Source organism: Amphiprion ocellaris, chromosome 7, assembly GCF_022539595.1.
Source record: "Amphiprion ocellaris isolate individual 3 ecotype Okinawa chromosome 7, ASM2253959v1, whole genome shotgun sequence".
NCBI lineage: Eukaryota > Metazoa > Chordata > Actinopteri > Pomacentridae > Amphiprion > Amphiprion ocellaris.
This window is the reverse complement of record NC_072772.1, coordinates 18,650,764-18,667,835: the sequence shown is the minus strand read 5'-3', so window position 1 is coordinate 18,667,835 and position 17,072 is coordinate 18,650,764. Positions and strand designations below refer to the sequence as shown.

Here is a 17,072-nt window from a genome sequence, read left to right as displayed (position 1 = left end):
TTCCTTGTACTTTGATGCACTCCTGCCCTCTTGTGGTTCTTCACTGTCACTGCCCAACCTTTTGCTCTGATTTCCTTTCACAATGTGGTTCCTCTGCCAGTTCATCTGTATCTCCTCTCCTTCATTCTTCTCACCTTTTCTCTCTTTCACATCTTCTTCATCTGTCTGTCCAAACCGACCAACCTTTCTTCCTTCCTCATCATTTCTTTCAGGGTCGTGGTGGTAAGAAGTTCCACATAGAGCTGAAGGAGATCATGGACCGAGACCCGCTCTCTCAGCTGTGTGAAAACGAGAAGGATTTGATCTGGACACTACGCCACGACTGTCATGAGAATTTCCCTCAGTCGCTGCCCAAGCTGCTACTGTCCGTCAAGTGGAGCAAACATGAGGACATGGCTCAGGTTAGTTAATATGTCCATTGATGCAAGTTAAGAAAACAAGTGGGTTTCATCATTTTGACTGCATTTCTTGTGTGCTTTGTAGTTAAAATTCTCGTCTCCATGTCATTCTTTGAGTCAAAATTTGGAATAATGAGACAAAAAGAAGAAAAATGTCTCTTAAGTAAAGAATTTTACTTACATTCTACTGTGGTCATTGATTTAACCTTTAAAACTCATTTCGATGTATCAAAGTTACATATTTATTTTTTTCCTTAAACATCCCTTCCTGCCTTGAAATAGGTCACATGACTTGAATGCACAGGGTGCGTAGTCTTTGCCTCTCTCTCCAATCACTGCAGCTCATGTTCACCAGCTCATCTGTGACTCTGCTCAAACACTCTACAACTGCTGATTTCACAGTCAACGCAATTATTTACTTCTAGCATATAAAAAAAACACCATATAGACATGTTAACAAGAAAAAGCAAGTCTTGATTTTCACCAGAGGGGCTCTATAAATTCAGTGAAATCCAAAAGAAGTTCATCTTTTATATTGTCTTATAATATACCAATACCATGTTTACTTGTATATTTAACTTTCAAAAAAGACTTTTTCATACAAAATATATGTTTACATTGTATATTTACGCTGATCATTGTTATTTTTTTCAACGCTAAGAGGAATCTTTAAGAACACAGCAGTTATTTCATTAAATATCCTACATTTGAAGAAAACTGCGCTCACTGACAGATTTTATAAAGTCAGCCTACATATTGTTTAGAGCCAAAATTGACTTCTTTCCCTGAAATTTGCATGCCTTTTGAAATATAAATACAACTATAATCAGCATCATTAATAAAAACCAGCTTCTTTACATGTAACTTAAAGTTAGACTGCCTGCAGCCAGCACTGTGTTTAAAAAGCAGACACACACGGCAGTCAGTTACAGCATTAAACCGAAATCTGCAACACACAGTTTGCACAAAGCCGTTGGGAGTGCTTCAGTGGAACCATACAACAGCATAATAAATGCGATGGATTAGTTTCACACCCAATCAACTTTCATTTGTTTTCAGAAAAGACGTTCATGATCACAGCTATTATTATTATTACTGCGGGATTAAATTGCATCTCTGTTGTGGGTGGTCCCATGGGTAATCAGACTTTTATGTCTTATTCACTGCGATACACGAGAACTACATATGGATGTAACTGATTAAATGTTTGTCTATCAGCTTCCAATAATGTGTCTATTTCTGTCAGCTCCAAGCACTGCTTCAGATTTGGCCCAAACTGAGTCCCAGAGCTGCTCTGGAGCTTCTGGACTTCAACTACCCTGACCAATATGTCAGAGAGTATGCTGTGCGCTGTCTACGTGATATGAGGTAAATGCATGTATCAGCCCACATAAAGTGCTGAACAAATTTAGTTGACCACCTGACAAAATAACGAGAAAACACAAGTATCTTAGAAATCTGTCAAAAACCTGTTTCAAACTAAAAACTGTGTTGTTATTTATTAGACAAATAACAAAGTGGAACAACTAAGTGGTCTTTATTCACATATATTAACCAAAAATCTTAATAGTTATTTGACCTCCTCTGGCCCTGATAACAGCTGCATTCTTGCTCCCATTATTTTTATGTTTTCCACAGTCTCTTTGTTGTTGAGTTCCAAATAGTTTCTAGCTGTTCCCAGAGATTTGCTTTGGATGAAACTTGAGTGCGATCTATTTTTGAATTCAATAAATCCCAGATCTGTTCAATAAGATTCAAGTCTCTACTTTGACTTGGCCAGTCCATCAGTTCCAGTATTCCAGATTTCGTTTTCTTGGTCCAGTAGTCTCTGCACAGCTTTGAAGTATGCTTGGGGTCATTGTCTTCTTGGTATATGAGCCCACGACCAATCAGGTTCAGTCCAGAAGGGATTCCATGATGCACCAAGATGTCGCTATAGACCTTCTTGTTTATGATACCATCCAACTTTGATTCCCGACAGTGATGAACTGTCCGTCAGGCAGCTCGTAGCTCTTCTCCAGGGATGAAGAGGAGGCAGCAGTTCCCATTTCTTGCTCAAAGTCCAGTGCAACGTAGCGCACTTCTCCTTAATGTCACGCACAATTTCACGTTCGACTGTGGTGGTGAAGCTGTAACCCCTCTCAGTCAGGATTGTCATGAGGTAGTCTGTGAGGTCCTTGCCAGCCAGGTCCAACCTGAGGATGGCGTGGGGCAGAGCGTAGCCCCCATACATGGGCACAGTGTGGGTCACACCATCACCAGAGTCCATGACAATACCAGTGGTACGACCACTTTAACTAATTTGCCCATGCTGTTTCCACGAATGAAACCCTATACCATAATGGAATCTCCACGTGCTTCACTGTGAGTGCAATGCATCAGAACGTTCTCGAGCTGTTCTGTGGACATAAACACGATGATGCTGACTGAAGAGTTCAAACTTGGATACCTTCTTCCAGTCACCAACAGTCCAGTGTTTTTGCTCCCTGGCAAATTTTAGGCAGTTTTGGATGTTTGCAGGCCTCAATAATGGCTTCTTAGCAGCTATTCTTTCCTTTTAAACCTTGCTCCTTCAGTTGTCTGCTCATGGTCATTCTGGAGACTTCATATTCTGATCTAGAAGCATTAATCTCTGCCTGAAGATCAGCAGTGGTCTTCCTTCTGTCTCTAGTACTTCAAATCTTGAGGTGCCTGACATCTGCTTCAGGTAGCTTTTGTTTTCGGCCTCTTCCTTGGCACATTTTGTAAGTATCAGTGTCTGCAATCGAGTCCCAGGCATACTTGGCCACACTGTGAGAACACTTTATGTCTTGCCATATTTGTCTCAAATACCATCCAGCATCATGAAGTGCTTTAATTCAGACTCTGTCTTTCTAAGTGAGTTCCCTACGCTTCACCATTTTGAACAGGAGTGAGGAATTTCAAACTGAATTCACGTTTTTCTACCCCAAAATTTGAGCCAGCATAGTGGAATTCTCTGAGAAGTCAGAAATTAATCAAGAGTAACGTACACCGCTAAAACATTTTTTTCTGTTTAGGAATGCAAGGAAATAACTGTAATTTGCCATCTCAATCAAAAAATAATAATGCATTTTACAGTTGTTTTCAGCTTTTTTGTAAAATGGTAAATTTGAACATTTATGGACTACTACAATAATTATATTTTAGCATTAAAGATATAATTTTGATTAAAAAGCTTGCACATGCTGGCAGATTAACCATTACAGAAACATAAAAAACACTTTGGTAATCAGCAATGCTGCTAATTTAGGGCAGTGGTGGCAAACACCTTACACTGGGCGGTGGTCTAATCAATTTGTTGAGCACTGTATTTTTTTAATGAACCACAGAGAATTTCTCTGTTCTATTTTGCCTAATGTTCTTCTACATTCATGTGATCTTCCACTGAAATGCCCTACACTTCATCAAGTTTCTCCTTCTTTGTGTTCAGTATGCACCAAGAGGCACATTCTCAGTCTGTTTGAAATGATGCATATGTAAATTAAAGGCAGTAAACAACCTTTCAGGAAATGTTCTCTCATACTCCTCTCTCTCTTTCTGTTTTCTCTCTCATCAGTGATGAGGAACTGTCGCAGTACCTGCTACAGTTGGTGCAGGTGTTGCGTTATGAGCCCTACTATGACTGCGCCCTTACCCACTTCCTGCTTGAGCGTGCTCAAGGGAACCGCAGGATTGGACACTTCCTCTTCTGGCATCTACGGTGTGTATCGGCATTTCAGTCTCCGTGTTATACATGAACATGTGTGCACTTGACCTGTTACACTGTCAAAAGAAAGGCAGCAAGACTGAAAGTTTGTTTGAAGAAGGAAAACCTTTGAGAGATCTTGAGAGGTTTCTCATCTGCCTCTTCTCTGCTGCCCTCTACAGGTCAGAGATCCACATGCCTGCAGTTTCAGTCCAGTTTTCCCTCATTCTGGAAGCGTATTGTCGAGGCAGCATCCCTCATATTGAGGTTCTGAAGAAACAGGCAAGCTACACACACTATCTGTTTTATTTATCGTCACACATACACATGTAATCTCACAAGCAATTAAGCTGGGGTAGGCAGCATTTTTTTTGTTCTTTTTGTGTCATTTCGCAACATTCCATATTAACCTTTCAGCAAACTGCAATTGAAAAGTGGTCTGAGGGTATAGTAGACTTCAGCTCCTCCTCTTGGTCCCATTTTCAGGTTTTAAAAAATGTAGACTGTCTACTGAGGAGACTTCAGTCATTCATAAGCCTTTTCATCAAGAGTGATCAGATAGAATAAAGAGATTTTACCATGCATCTAATAAACAATGGGTTTATTAAAGGACTTTCTCTTATAACAGAAGGGTTTGACTCTCACGTGTAGTATTGACTTCTAGTTTGACTCTTTTTGCGCTGTTACAGCGTATATTCCTGTGCTCGTATGGTGGGAGGAGCTAAGGACAAAGAGGAAGATGGATAAACTGCAGGAGGAGAGCTATGTTTTCAAACTCTGGCAACTTGTTTTTGTCTCCAGATTTCTGCCTACTGCAGCTTTAATAAAAATCTTTCTTTCTTGAAAGTTGTGCAGTACGAGTCCCTACTCCAGAGCAGGGTCATCTTAAAAAGCATTTAATTCCTTTCTTGTTTTTTGTTTGTTTGTTTGTTTTTTTAATCCTAAATTTCCAAATCTTGAAGCTTATCCCCAGCTGTATTTAGGAGTGTTAGTTGAAAATATTTTTGGTACATAAACTAAAAATGGGATTGTTGCAAAGCTGGATTCTGCAAGCCAAGATTTTAGCAAAACCATACAGGAGATTTACTGAATTAATTAATCATTTTAATTTGTCAATCCATTCCTCAATTTTCTGCATTTTTATATGAATCCAGGTCACACAACCTGAGATTCAATCAAATTTAATTAGAAATGAATCTCATACTGTGAAGCCTACAGAATATCGCTCATCTATTGTTATCCCTGTCTGGGTCAGATTCATGGTATTTTTGGCCCATCACAGCGACAGCAGTGTCACCCATCCTGCCCTCTAACCTTTACCCTCAACGGTGGTGGTTTTGACAGTCACTACTTCAGACGTTTCCTGCTACTTCCTCATCATTTATCTCACCACTTTCCTGTTTTGAAGAGCACAAACACTAGCTTGGAATCACAATGCTGACGTTGTCTGTTTGAGGAGGTTTTGTTGTTTCAGTCAAACAAATTGTAAAATACGTTGCAACATTTGAAAGTTTTGTTCTGTTAAATTGACCTGGTCTTGACTCCTCCAGGTGGAGGCCCTGAGTAAGCTGAAGTCAGTCAATGAGCTTATTAAACTGGGAACCATTAAGAACGCTCGGAGTAAAACCAAGGAGGCAATGTTGACCAAGGAGGCCATGATGACATGTTTAAGACAGAGTGGCTACTCAGAGACTCTGTCAGACCTGCACTCCCCTCTGAACCCTAACGTCCTGCTGTCTGGCATCAAGTAAGAAAACACTACTATTCATATGAAGGTGTCTGAGAATCTCTCTTCTGACAAGACAATGATAGATCCAAGTTTCACATTCTGTATAAGCTTTTCTTCACTCTCGTTCTCCCCACAGTGTGGAGAAGTGTCGGTACATGGACTCTAAAATGAAGCCACTCTGGATAGTTTACAACAACAAGCTGCTGGGCGGAGACACCCTGGGCATTATCTTCAAGAATGGAGACGGTAGGAGGGAGGGAGGTTTGAGAAGAAGGATATGAAGGGGGAAAAAAAGGAGTCATTTTCTATCCTCTTAGTAAATAATTATTTTCCCTTTTCATCTTCGCTCATTTTCATTTCCTAGACCTAAGACAAGACATGTTGACCCTCCAGATTTTGAGGTTAATGGATCTTCTGTGGAAGGAGGCAAATCTGGACCTCAGGTGAGCAGTTTTCTGCATCCATGTGTGTGTATACGAGTGTGTATGCAAGTTTAACAGACAGTCTTTGTCAAGCTTGTTTGTTCCTGCTCTCTGTGGGGAAGGGAAAGCTCTGGTGGGGTGAAGCAGAGGAGAGGAGACACTTAATTACCCCATGCTAGTTTGACCTCCAACCCTTCTACACATTAGGCATTCATACACACACACGCACACACACTCACACTTACACGTACACACAGATACAATATCTGCATTACAAGTTAATCAGTTCCACTCTTTTCGCACTTTTGCAAAGCCCCTTTCTCCCTTCATCGTACACTGACACATCTGGAGCTGAGCAGTGGAGGGGGTTGTTTTGACAGTTGAGCTTGCGGACGGTGATTCAGATTACAGCGTCATGGGTTCAGAGTTCGAACACAGTGATGTGACACCAGAAATAAAAGTAGGGACAATGTAATGAATCCACTATGATATGGTATATTCTACTGCATGTCACCCTCCTTGTCAGCTCTCTGTTTTTCTCATTTACTTAAACTTGGCACCCATTAAGTTGGGTGAGAAGTGCCTGTAAGGCATTTGGTTTCCATTAAACCTCTGTCAAACTGCAAATGTAATCTAGAAAGTGAGTGTTGAGCATTGGGTCATGGCTGTCAGATGTGTAGGACTGGAGGGGCACCATGTCAGTGCATTTTAACAGAGAAGTTGGTATTCTGAGAGGGATTTTTGTAGGTCAGAATTCTGCATCTAACAAATACAGACCTGCTGCCAACATGTAAAAACAAAAAGGAAAAAATGAATTAAGAGGAAAACGTATTATCCTCTGGCCATAGAGCATGGCTTTATCACCACATGTTCTTGATTCGGGTTTTCTCGCAGATGTCCTGTCTCTGTTCTTAGACAACTCTCTGTTTTAAATGATCAGACAGAGTGAATTGCAACGAGGGAGTTTATTTGAACTAGCTTTGAATAGCAAAATAACTGCCTAGTGTTTTAATCTTGTAAGTGCATTATAGTGGGACTTGATCCACAGAGATACGCACAACGTTACATATACATTAACTGGTGAAATGACCTAAAACTATTTTTAGGGGTGACTCACGTGCAACCAAAAGTCACATGACCAAACCTCAGGGACCGTTTGGCTGAGCTGCAAGGCGTGTTTACACAGAGCAGAGAGGAGACACATTATGGAGCGAAATCAGCAATTGAGAGCACAATAAGATGCTTGATCATAATAGATGTACAATGGCCTAAAAATGATATGGAGAGGATACATTCAGCATGGTGAAATATCTTTCTACAGTTGATGTACAGAGTTGTGAACACACCTCATTTGTAGAGGTGTACATGGTGTAATGTTGTATATGTTGATTCCAGCTGTGTCAAACTCTCAACTTCTAGTCATAGTTGTGCTGTTTCCTAAAGGTACAGGACTTGTTGCTGTGAAAAAAGAGCACACAATGAAAACAAATGTCACTGGAGCCAGAAATGCCCAGAAAGTGCTTCGGGTTCATTAAAATAAATAGAATGTAAAAACAAAAATGGCTACAGCAGGTACTTATGAAAGTGTGTATACAAAGCAATCTATGTGTAAATATAAACAGCACAGTAATAGTGTAGGCATTGGGAATGTCATTTTCTAAAGTTATTGACTAAAAATAGACATTCTCAGGAAATGTAAGTATTAGAAATTTCGGAAGAGGGAAAATGATTCAATGAAATGACTCGGTTCAACATAGTAATAGCCATTGCTATGTGTCCACTTTTGAGATATATATTTTTTTTAGCTCTTCTAAACCAATAGTCCAGGAAGGACATGGTCACGATATACCAGCTGATACACTTTGCTTCTCTTTCTCATGCAGAATTGTACCATATGGTTGCCTAGCAACAGGTGACCGGGCAGGGTTGATTGAAGTGGTCTCATCAGCAGACACGATTGCAAACATCCAGCTGACCAGCAGCAACGTTGCAGCAGCAGCAGCATTCAACAAGGATGCTTTACTCAACTGGCTCAAGGAGAGAAACTCTGGGTAAGATGGTGCTTCGGGATTCAACGATCCTCTTCAGAACGAGTTATCTTTGTGGTTTCCTAATAAGAGGTGTATATGCAGCACAGATTTGTTTGATATGTATGTTGTGTGTTTACAGCGATGATCTTGATCGAGCCATCGAGGAATTCACTCTGTCATGTGCAGGCTACTGTGTAGCCACTTACGTCCTGGGCATTGGAGACCGCCACAGTGACAACATCATGGTCCGCAGCACCGGACAGGTTGGACAAATGTCATATGCAGAAATATTCCACACTGCATTCACCTTTGTTTTTGTGTGTGTGTTAGCAAGGCTTACTTGATTGGTCCTGTTATCCGTTAGCTCTTTCACATAGACTTTGGCCACATCCTCGGCAACTTCAAGTCCAAGTTTGGCATCAAGAGGGAGCGTGTACCGTTCATCCTCACACATGACTTCATCCACGTCATACAGCAGGGCAAGACTGGATACACAGAGAAATTTGGCAGGTTTGTTCCACTTTGTTTTTCTTCAGCCTCTGTCTCTCTATGTATGCAGCAGGAATCTAATCATTTGGAAGTATAGCCAACTTGAAAACTTAGTATTAATTTTTTAGTTGTTTGTGTTGCTGTTAATAGGACTGACATTCCTATTATTATTGAACAGTATGATCTTATTGTTAGATTGTTCAATTCAGACGTTTTTTGACCATAAAAAAAGCCAACATAATTTAGTGAACTTCCACTTCTGGTTTGTCAGATGACTGACATTGCAGACATAACAGCCAATCAGAAAAAAACAGCCATACAGTGATGAGAAGTTTAGTGCTGTCAGTCAGCATCTTTAGTATTGAAATCATCATTGGTGGCTCTGCCCATTAGACAGAGACAAAGTGAGCATAAATGTTTTACCTGGCATGAACGATACTAGAACCAAACTGTTACCCATATTATAGAGAAGCAAAATGTAGTTCATGACAGTAAATGCGAAATAAAATATTCTTTTTTGTTGTTTATTTGATGAGCAAGCAGAGGAGGAGCTCAGCATGAGCTGCGGAATGAAGGGGGTTAAATATGAAATGATGTTGGGATGTCAGAGGAGAGATCAGGCCCAAGATGCATAAAGAAAATATATGGACATGCAGGGTCACAGTTACAGCACAGATGGAGTATGATTGTCAGTGCAGTTCCCTCTCCATCCAGCAGTCGGCAGTAGACACTCAGGTAATGATGAACATTTACTCACTGAGGAGAAACGTGCTCTGTTGGAATTCAGCTAAAGTGTATAATGCCTAGTTTACTTTGGGGTGAAGATTGACCATCATACAGACTGGTAAGTTTTATTAAAGCATGTAAAATTCACAACTGAAAGCAAACAAAGCGTTCATGTATTCTGAAGTGTGCCCATGTTTTCATGTGACATTTAAAGAATACAAATTTAAAACATTGAATCCATTACTGCCTGGCTTCTCTGTTGTCCTAAAAATCCTTTTGAAACAGTCAGGTGTGAGCTGGTATAAATGTCATGAGCACAGACGGGTGCCTAAAAGTAAAACATGATCAATTGTAGTCAAGTCAGTTTATTCAGCAGTCAAATATTTTTTGGTTTTCTCTAACAAGCGCATTCTTTGAAACAATGCTGCACTTTTGATGCTGCTTCAGTGTATATATAGTTCAATTAAAAGCGGGATACATAATTTCATTTTGTTCTTTCGACTACATGTTAAACTTACTTTCTGATAAAGCTGACTAAGCAAAATGTCCTTTCTGATAGGATCACATGGACGCAAACCTCAATAGTAGCACTTGAGACGCACTTTACTACTGCATGTGTAAGTGTGATAGGCACGAAGCAGCGATGGCAAGGCGTACGTTGTTTATCTTGTAGAGATGCAACAAGAAGACTAATCATTTTGCGAAAGTGGAAATACCCGCGTGGTGCAGTCATCTGTCTTATCATGGCCTACATTCATAACTAAACACGGGAGAGTAATCATCTAAAAACTAGTTCTGAGAATCATCAACTGTTTCTGTGGCTGAAGTTACTGTTGCTGTTCAGAAGAAATCCAAATGAAACATCGTTCATCCTCACGCATTATTATGATTAATGTAATCATTAAAGAAGTGCGGCTCCACTGTGAAATTATTAACTGGTTTCTTAGTATTTTCTAACCCATGCAACACTGAACTTGAGATGGCAGAGTGCTGGAGACAGTGAAATATAATCACTTCAGGAGTTTGCCAAGTCATTCAATGTTTATTTGCACTAACTGAATGTCTTTATGTGTAGTACTGTCTGCTCGCATGACATTTACACCACCAAGTTATCCAACAGCTAAGCATCACAGCAGGGTGTTTAAGAGCAGCCCCTAGCTGTACATCCTGCCTGATGTGAGCATGCACTAGAAAATAAACTCTATCTATACTTCGAATTGTTTATGAATCAAAACAGAAGTACAATGGTGGAACATTGCTGCGTCAGCAAATGTGGTATATGTGGGTTCAAAAAGTGGCACATTGTGTACCAGCTCAGAGAGGATGTAAACAAATCATTTCATCAAAGCAGAAATAAGCAGGTGGAAACGTTTCTTTGCATCAGGTGCCTTACATTCAAAGAACTTTCCTTTAACACTTTAAAGTAAATGTTTATTTTATGTCTTTTCCCTTTTACTCTGTATAAATTAGAGATTTTAATATAAAAAAATTAACCCTAACCCAACCCTTAACCCTAACCCTAAACCCTAACCCAATTAATTAAAACTATTTTAACGCATTTTAATTAACCAAGAAGAGAGGGGATAAGTGTTAGTGTCTGTAATTAGGATTGTAAAACCACCTTTTTCTATGCAGGCAGGTTACCAGCATAAAGGAAGGGTGCAAGGAGCCACTGGGTGGTTGACCTCAGATGTAACAAAAAAAAAAAAAAAAACAGTTTGTCACTTCTTCTGAACATTGTGCGGGCAACCTCATTTAGCTCAGTCAGCAATCAGATAGATCTGAAACAAAACAAACTGCAATAACAAATGTTTGAACTTAGTCGCCCCAAGCTAGTGTGGCCTACTTACCAAAGGAATGCAGTTGTTTGTTTATACCTTATGTATGAAATAAATAACGGATATGGCTATTAACTGAACCTATTTGAACATGACTCACTGAATTTTATTTTTCTTTCATTTATTGTGTAGTATCATTTCAAATGGATGTCGTTTGCTTACCATAAAGGAAAGCACTGCAAGAGAACGTCATGACCATCAATATGAAGTCCGATAATTGCTGACATTCTGCCGTGTATGTCAAAAATAACAAACTGTATATGTGTCTCTGTTGTTCTTGCAGTTTCCGTCAATACTGTGAGGAGGCCTACCTAATCTTGAGGAAGAACGGCAACCTCTTTATCACACTGTTTGCCCTCATGCTGACTGCTGGACTGCCTGAGCTCACCTCAGTTAAAGACATCCAGTACTTAAAGGTATTACTAACACATGTAGAGGTGTCGGGGAGAAGAAACAAACGTTAAACTCTCTCTCTACTATATGTAAGTGTATGTGTGTGTGTTTGAGTGAAATGAAGAAATTAGTTTTGTTTTTTCACTTATCATTTAGGGCATTTATCTGATGTAAATAATAACTGGTCAAAATATCAAAAAAGATGCAGTATTTTCATACCTCGAATAATGCAAAGAAATTAGTTGATATCCATCTTTAAACCACAAGAATACTGAAGTTTTAGCTCAGGTAGAATTCAGAAATCAATTAAAACGCTCAATAATATAATCAATAAATATTTACTTTTCAGTCACAGCTTTCATGTAACTTGGCATGTACTCCACTAGTGTGTCGTTAGGTGACTTAAGAATTCAGTCAGCTTGGCCTTATGTGATGGCTTGTGGTTATTCATCTTCCTCTTGGTCACATTGAAGAGGTTTGTTTGGGTTGACGATGATGAGATCTTAAGCTGACAGTCTCACTTTGAGATATGAGGCATTGTCAGAGATGAAGGAAGCTGGTTTTCCTCCAGTATAACTTTTTACATAGCTTGATTCATGCGTCATTCACAAAGCCGAATCATCCCAATTCTAGCATTTCAGAAAGCACTGATCTACCACCAAACTGACACTGTGGCTTTTAGGCCTCTTCAGGTCTCCATCTAACCATTAGACAACAATGTGTTGGGCAGAGATGAAAGTTGGAATCATTTGAGAAATTGACCTTCTGAAGTCCTCTACAGTCTAACCTTTATGATCTTTTGCAAACCTCAGTGATAAGCTTTTTTCTAGTTTTGCATGACTATAGCTGCTTTTACCATTAGCTGCCTGTTTTGAACCACTCTCACAACAGCCCCTGTTTACATTCTGTTTGTAGGGGACTTGATATCGTGTTACAGTTGTTGTGTGACTTTAAATGAGTCTGTGGTCATCCCAGTAGATTTACTTTTGTCCTTTTCAGTATATAGCTGTGCCATCCCTAATTTCTAATTTCCAACTCATTGTTCAAATAACACAATCGATATTGTTTATTAGCTGAGTAGCCTTTTTTTTACAGCTGTTTATTATTAGACTGACTCACTGGGTTAAGTCTGCACGTATATGGCTGCCATTGGCCGCTCCTTTCAGCAGCTTTGTCCTTCTCATCCATATGCTACTGTTCTCAGAATCCCCTTCACTATGGAAAGCAACAACAACTTCCTATAGCAGAGTGATGGTGAGGTGCAGCCAGATCATTGTGTTTGGTAGAATGAGCTGGCAGAGCGAGGCAATGACAGAATGAGCTGAAGCACATATCATGTTCTGGTGCTCAAATTATGCCTTTTATACAACCAGTGTACAAAACAATGACTTGAAGTAATGCAGACATAACTATCGTATAGACACAAATACGCTGCCTGTCCAAAAAAAATTGCCACTTTAACTAAGCAAATAGGTAAGATCCTTCCATTGGATAATTACTGCAGTGATGAATATGTTTCAGCTGCAACAACTTATTTAACCCTAGCTGATGCAGTGAGGAGCTTCTCATTTCTTAAACAACCATGTTGGAAGACATACTCTGTGGTCATGGAAAGATGTTGATCTGTTTCAGAAGGGTCAAATTATTGGTCTGCTTCAAACAAAACAACTAAGGAGATTTCTGAACCTGCTAAAATCAAGTGAAGAACTGTCCAACGCATTATTAAAACCTGAAGGATAGTGGAGAACCATCATGTTTGAGGAACAAATGTGGTCAGAACAAACTCTTAGATGACCGTAGAAAATCAACAGTAGAACTCATGTTTAATAGTGAATATAAGATCATTTCCACATGCACAATGCGAAGGGAACTCAAAGGATTGGGACTAAACAGGTGCGTAGCTTTAAGAAAACCACTGATCAGTGAGGCTAATCAGGAAAAAGAAGACCTAAATTTGCTAGGTAGCATAAAGATTAGACTCTGGAGCAATGAAAGAAGGTCATGTGGTCTGAGTCCAGATTTGATGGAACATCAGGGTAAGAAGAGAGGCAGATGAAGTGATGCACTCATCATGTCTAGTGTCTACCAGCCTGTGGGGGTTAGAGTTATGATCTGGGGTTGGTCAGGTTCAGCAACATTATGTTCCCAAAGAATGAGGTCATCTGACTACCTGAATATACTGAAGGACCAGGTCTTTCCATGAATGGAGTTATTCTTCTCTGATGGTGTGGGCATGTTCCAAGATGATGATGCCAGGATTCATGGGGCTCACACTGAGAATGAGTGGATCAGGGAGTATGAGACGTCATTTTCACACATGGATTGACCTCCACAGAGTCCAGACCTCAGCCCCACTGAGAATCTTTGGGATGTTCTGGAGAAGACTTTGTGTAGCGGTCCGACTCTCCCATCATCAATTGTGATGATAGTGTAGAACTTTATTTTTTTGGACGGGCAGTGTACATTATGTATCCATATCCATTAAATACAGCATTTTTTTCACACATCTTAGTCTCTGAGTATCAGCATGGAGGTTGAGAGATACTGCTTAGACACATTTAAAATTACTTTATTATTCTACATTTTATATTTGTCTGTCTCATCAGCTTTCATTACTTCTCCATCCTCATGCCCTCACCACTAATCCTTCTCCTCTCTTGCTATCCTCCCTCTTCAGGATTCTCTGGCTCTGGGTAAAACAGACGACGAGGCGCTGAAGCAGTTTCGCCAGAAGTTTGACGAAGCCCTGAGAGAGAGCTGGACAACCAAAGTCAACTGGATGGCCCATAATGTGGCCAAAGACAACCGCTCCTAGAGCAACTGCGACCCCTCGAAGACTTGGGGCCAAGAGGACACAGTGAGGGAATATGTGAGTGTGTGGGAGGGGCAACATGTGCCAAGGAGACAGGGTGACAGCCATCCTGATTTAAAGAAGGGAATCTAGCGGAATATCCAGAACAGGAGCAGATTCACCTCCTACGTACTGTACATACAGAGTAAACCTGCTCTCTGCCACACTTTAGTTACCCTGCACCCTTACTTACTGTATCCCTCCTCGCCTTGCATCACTCTGGCATGGTGCCTCCTGAACATCCAAATTCACGGTCTTGTGACATTTCTGTGGAATCATGGTGGGGAACGTCATTGCAAGTTTTGCACAGGCACACCAGCTGAAGGAGAACACAGCCAAAGGAAGGGAAGTGAACTCTGTCCACACTAAGGATCAGCTGTCAGCATGGAGTGGGCTGATCCACTGGTTAACAAAAGCAAAGTCTGGAAGTGGTCCAATCACGTCAGATGGACCTGAAACTCGGCTTGAACAGACTCTGATGGGACATGTATTTAGACTACGCCCCTGAACTGTTTTAAGTGGAGCGGAGATAACAGAGGGGTGTGGATAGGGCAGAGTGGAAGAGACAAAAACCCCCATGTCTTAAAACAATGTGCACCACGGCCTCAGGAAGTGCATCTTAACGCTCGCTCACGCTGTCTCAAAGTGTGCCTCAAAACTGCAGGAAGATTGTATCGTTTGAGGTTTCTTTTTTCTTTTGCCATTTACAAATTTATCATGAGACGTCGATGTGCCAGACGACTTTACTAGTCCACAAAGAAAACACGTGAGGGAAATAAGAGAGAAGGAGAGAGAAGAAGATGCTCTGAGCCTTTCGGTCCAGTGTTTGAATCTCAGTTCATTTGGACCCCTGAACACTGGAATGTTTTTAGAGAGACATATATGAGAAACTTTAGTCTTTTAATAAACTAAACACTTTACTTTAGTTTATTTTATTTTTAAATGGCAATGTGCATTGTTTCTTTTAACATATTCAAATCAAAAGTACTATTGGACAAAGTGTTATCACCTCTGAGTTATCACTACCACCTGTCAACCTTTTGCCATTCCACTCATTCTATAAACCGTGATGAAAACTCACTGAGAGATTACCGATGCGTTTAACATGTTTAGGACCAAAACAGAAAGCAGATGTAATTTTATTGTCTATACAGTGTTTTTAATGATCTGTTTCCAAATTGAATGTGCAAATACGTGCCGCTCTCTTTTAAGTGTATTTGTTTTTATACGAGCAGGTGTGGGCGGAGTCTGAGGCCTGTGTGGGTGGGATTGATCAGTAGGGACATTACACTGCGATGCAAAGCTACATCCTTGTTTCGACAGATGGTGCTCGACCAGCATCCGCATCTCTGTTTGATTTTTCGTGCAATATCCGAGTATATGAACCATATCTTATCATATAAAACCTTAGGCCCCGGCCTAAGCCTATAATGGTTTCGACTGCTGGTTTATGTGTGATGCAGCTGTATTTCGCACCACTAGCCTTCAGAAGTCTCAGACACTGGATATTGTCAAATGTACAGGCTTTTATTGTTTTGCTGGTTTTTGTTTTCATAGGAGTTTTATTAAAGTTATTTTCCACTGCGCTGCATTTCTGTCTTTGGTCTGTTTCCTCGTCCTGCTGTGGATGTGGGTTGTGTGTCGGTGCACCCACTCAGGGCAGCACTGTATATTTCGTCTCTGTTTTGAGAGTCATGATGACTTTTTTTTATTGATTCCAGAGCAGAAATATACTCAGGTGTGCTTTTGCTCACTGCTTTCTGAGAGGATATATGAAAAGAAAGCTTCATTGACAAATAGAAGGAAGTCAAAGCAGGACATACTTCTATGGTCACACATTGAAGGACAACCAGCTGAGATGTATAACGTAACATCCCTATTTTTCTGTGAAGCTTATAGCAGCAGCTTATAGGATTAAATTGCACATGTACCATAGCTAAGATGACATTACACAAGTGAGACCAAAGTAAAAGATATGGGATAACCTTACATTTGACTTCAGTATCACATGCTTTCTTCATTGTCCATTTTTTTATGTCACAGTGGTTCACTTGAAGGTGGCCACAGTATTACACAGGAGATTTAATCAGTGGATGATAAATCTGAGCAAGAGTCCTGACACACTTATAAAGACATGAAAACAGGCTCACCAGGAGCTGGAAGACACTTCAGTCTGGTCCACCAGCACTCACCAAGCAACCAGACCTGCTGCAAGGAGTCACTTTAGGACAGCTCCTTACCTGCTCCCTGAATGGAACGCATGAAGCAAAACAACAACAAGAACTTATCACATGAGCCTTGTCTTAATTGGCCTTTCTTACTTCTGTTTTACATGTTATTGCGTAGAGTAGGTTGTCCCATTTCTTTTGGGGAATCAGGAGTAGTGGTGTCGTCCTCTAAAAGAAGTGGGGACTGCTGTTTCAGGGATTTGATGGCCAAGGAAAATGGACACCTACCCATGAAGTCTAAAGAATCGACAGAGGTGTTTTG

General features: G+C 40.4%; 1 protein-coding gene across 2 annotated transcripts in view; it reads left to right on the top strand.

The window, feature by feature from the left end:
• The window catches only part of pik3cb (phosphatidylinositol-4,5-bisphosphate 3-kinase, catalytic subunit beta), a 59,539-nt gene extending 43,366 nt beyond the window's left edge, over nucleotides 1-16,173 (top strand). For both annotated transcript variants that reach the window (XM_023271997.3, XM_023271996.3), the window contains 12 exons: nucleotides 213-401; nucleotides 1,645-1,766; nucleotides 3,976-4,119; nucleotides 4,287-4,386; nucleotides 5,655-5,851; nucleotides 5,970-6,079; nucleotides 6,198-6,276; nucleotides 8,139-8,306; nucleotides 8,425-8,548; nucleotides 8,650-8,795; nucleotides 11,622-11,754; nucleotides 14,409-16,173. In XM_023271997.3, coding sequence (XP_023127765.1) covers nucleotides 213-401; nucleotides 1,645-1,766; nucleotides 3,976-4,119; nucleotides 4,287-4,386; nucleotides 5,655-5,851; nucleotides 5,970-6,079; nucleotides 6,198-6,276; nucleotides 8,139-8,306; nucleotides 8,425-8,548; nucleotides 8,650-8,795; nucleotides 11,622-11,754; nucleotides 14,409-14,546 — 1,650 coding nt within the window. In that variant the 3' untranslated portion in view covers nucleotides 14,547-16,173. The remainder of the gene's footprint in view (nucleotides 1-212; nucleotides 402-1,644; nucleotides 1,767-3,975; nucleotides 4,120-4,286; nucleotides 4,387-5,654; nucleotides 5,852-5,969; nucleotides 6,080-6,197; nucleotides 6,277-8,138; nucleotides 8,307-8,424; nucleotides 8,549-8,649; nucleotides 8,796-11,621; nucleotides 11,755-14,408) is intronic.
• The last annotated feature ends 899 nt before the right edge of the window (nucleotides 16,174-17,072 follow it).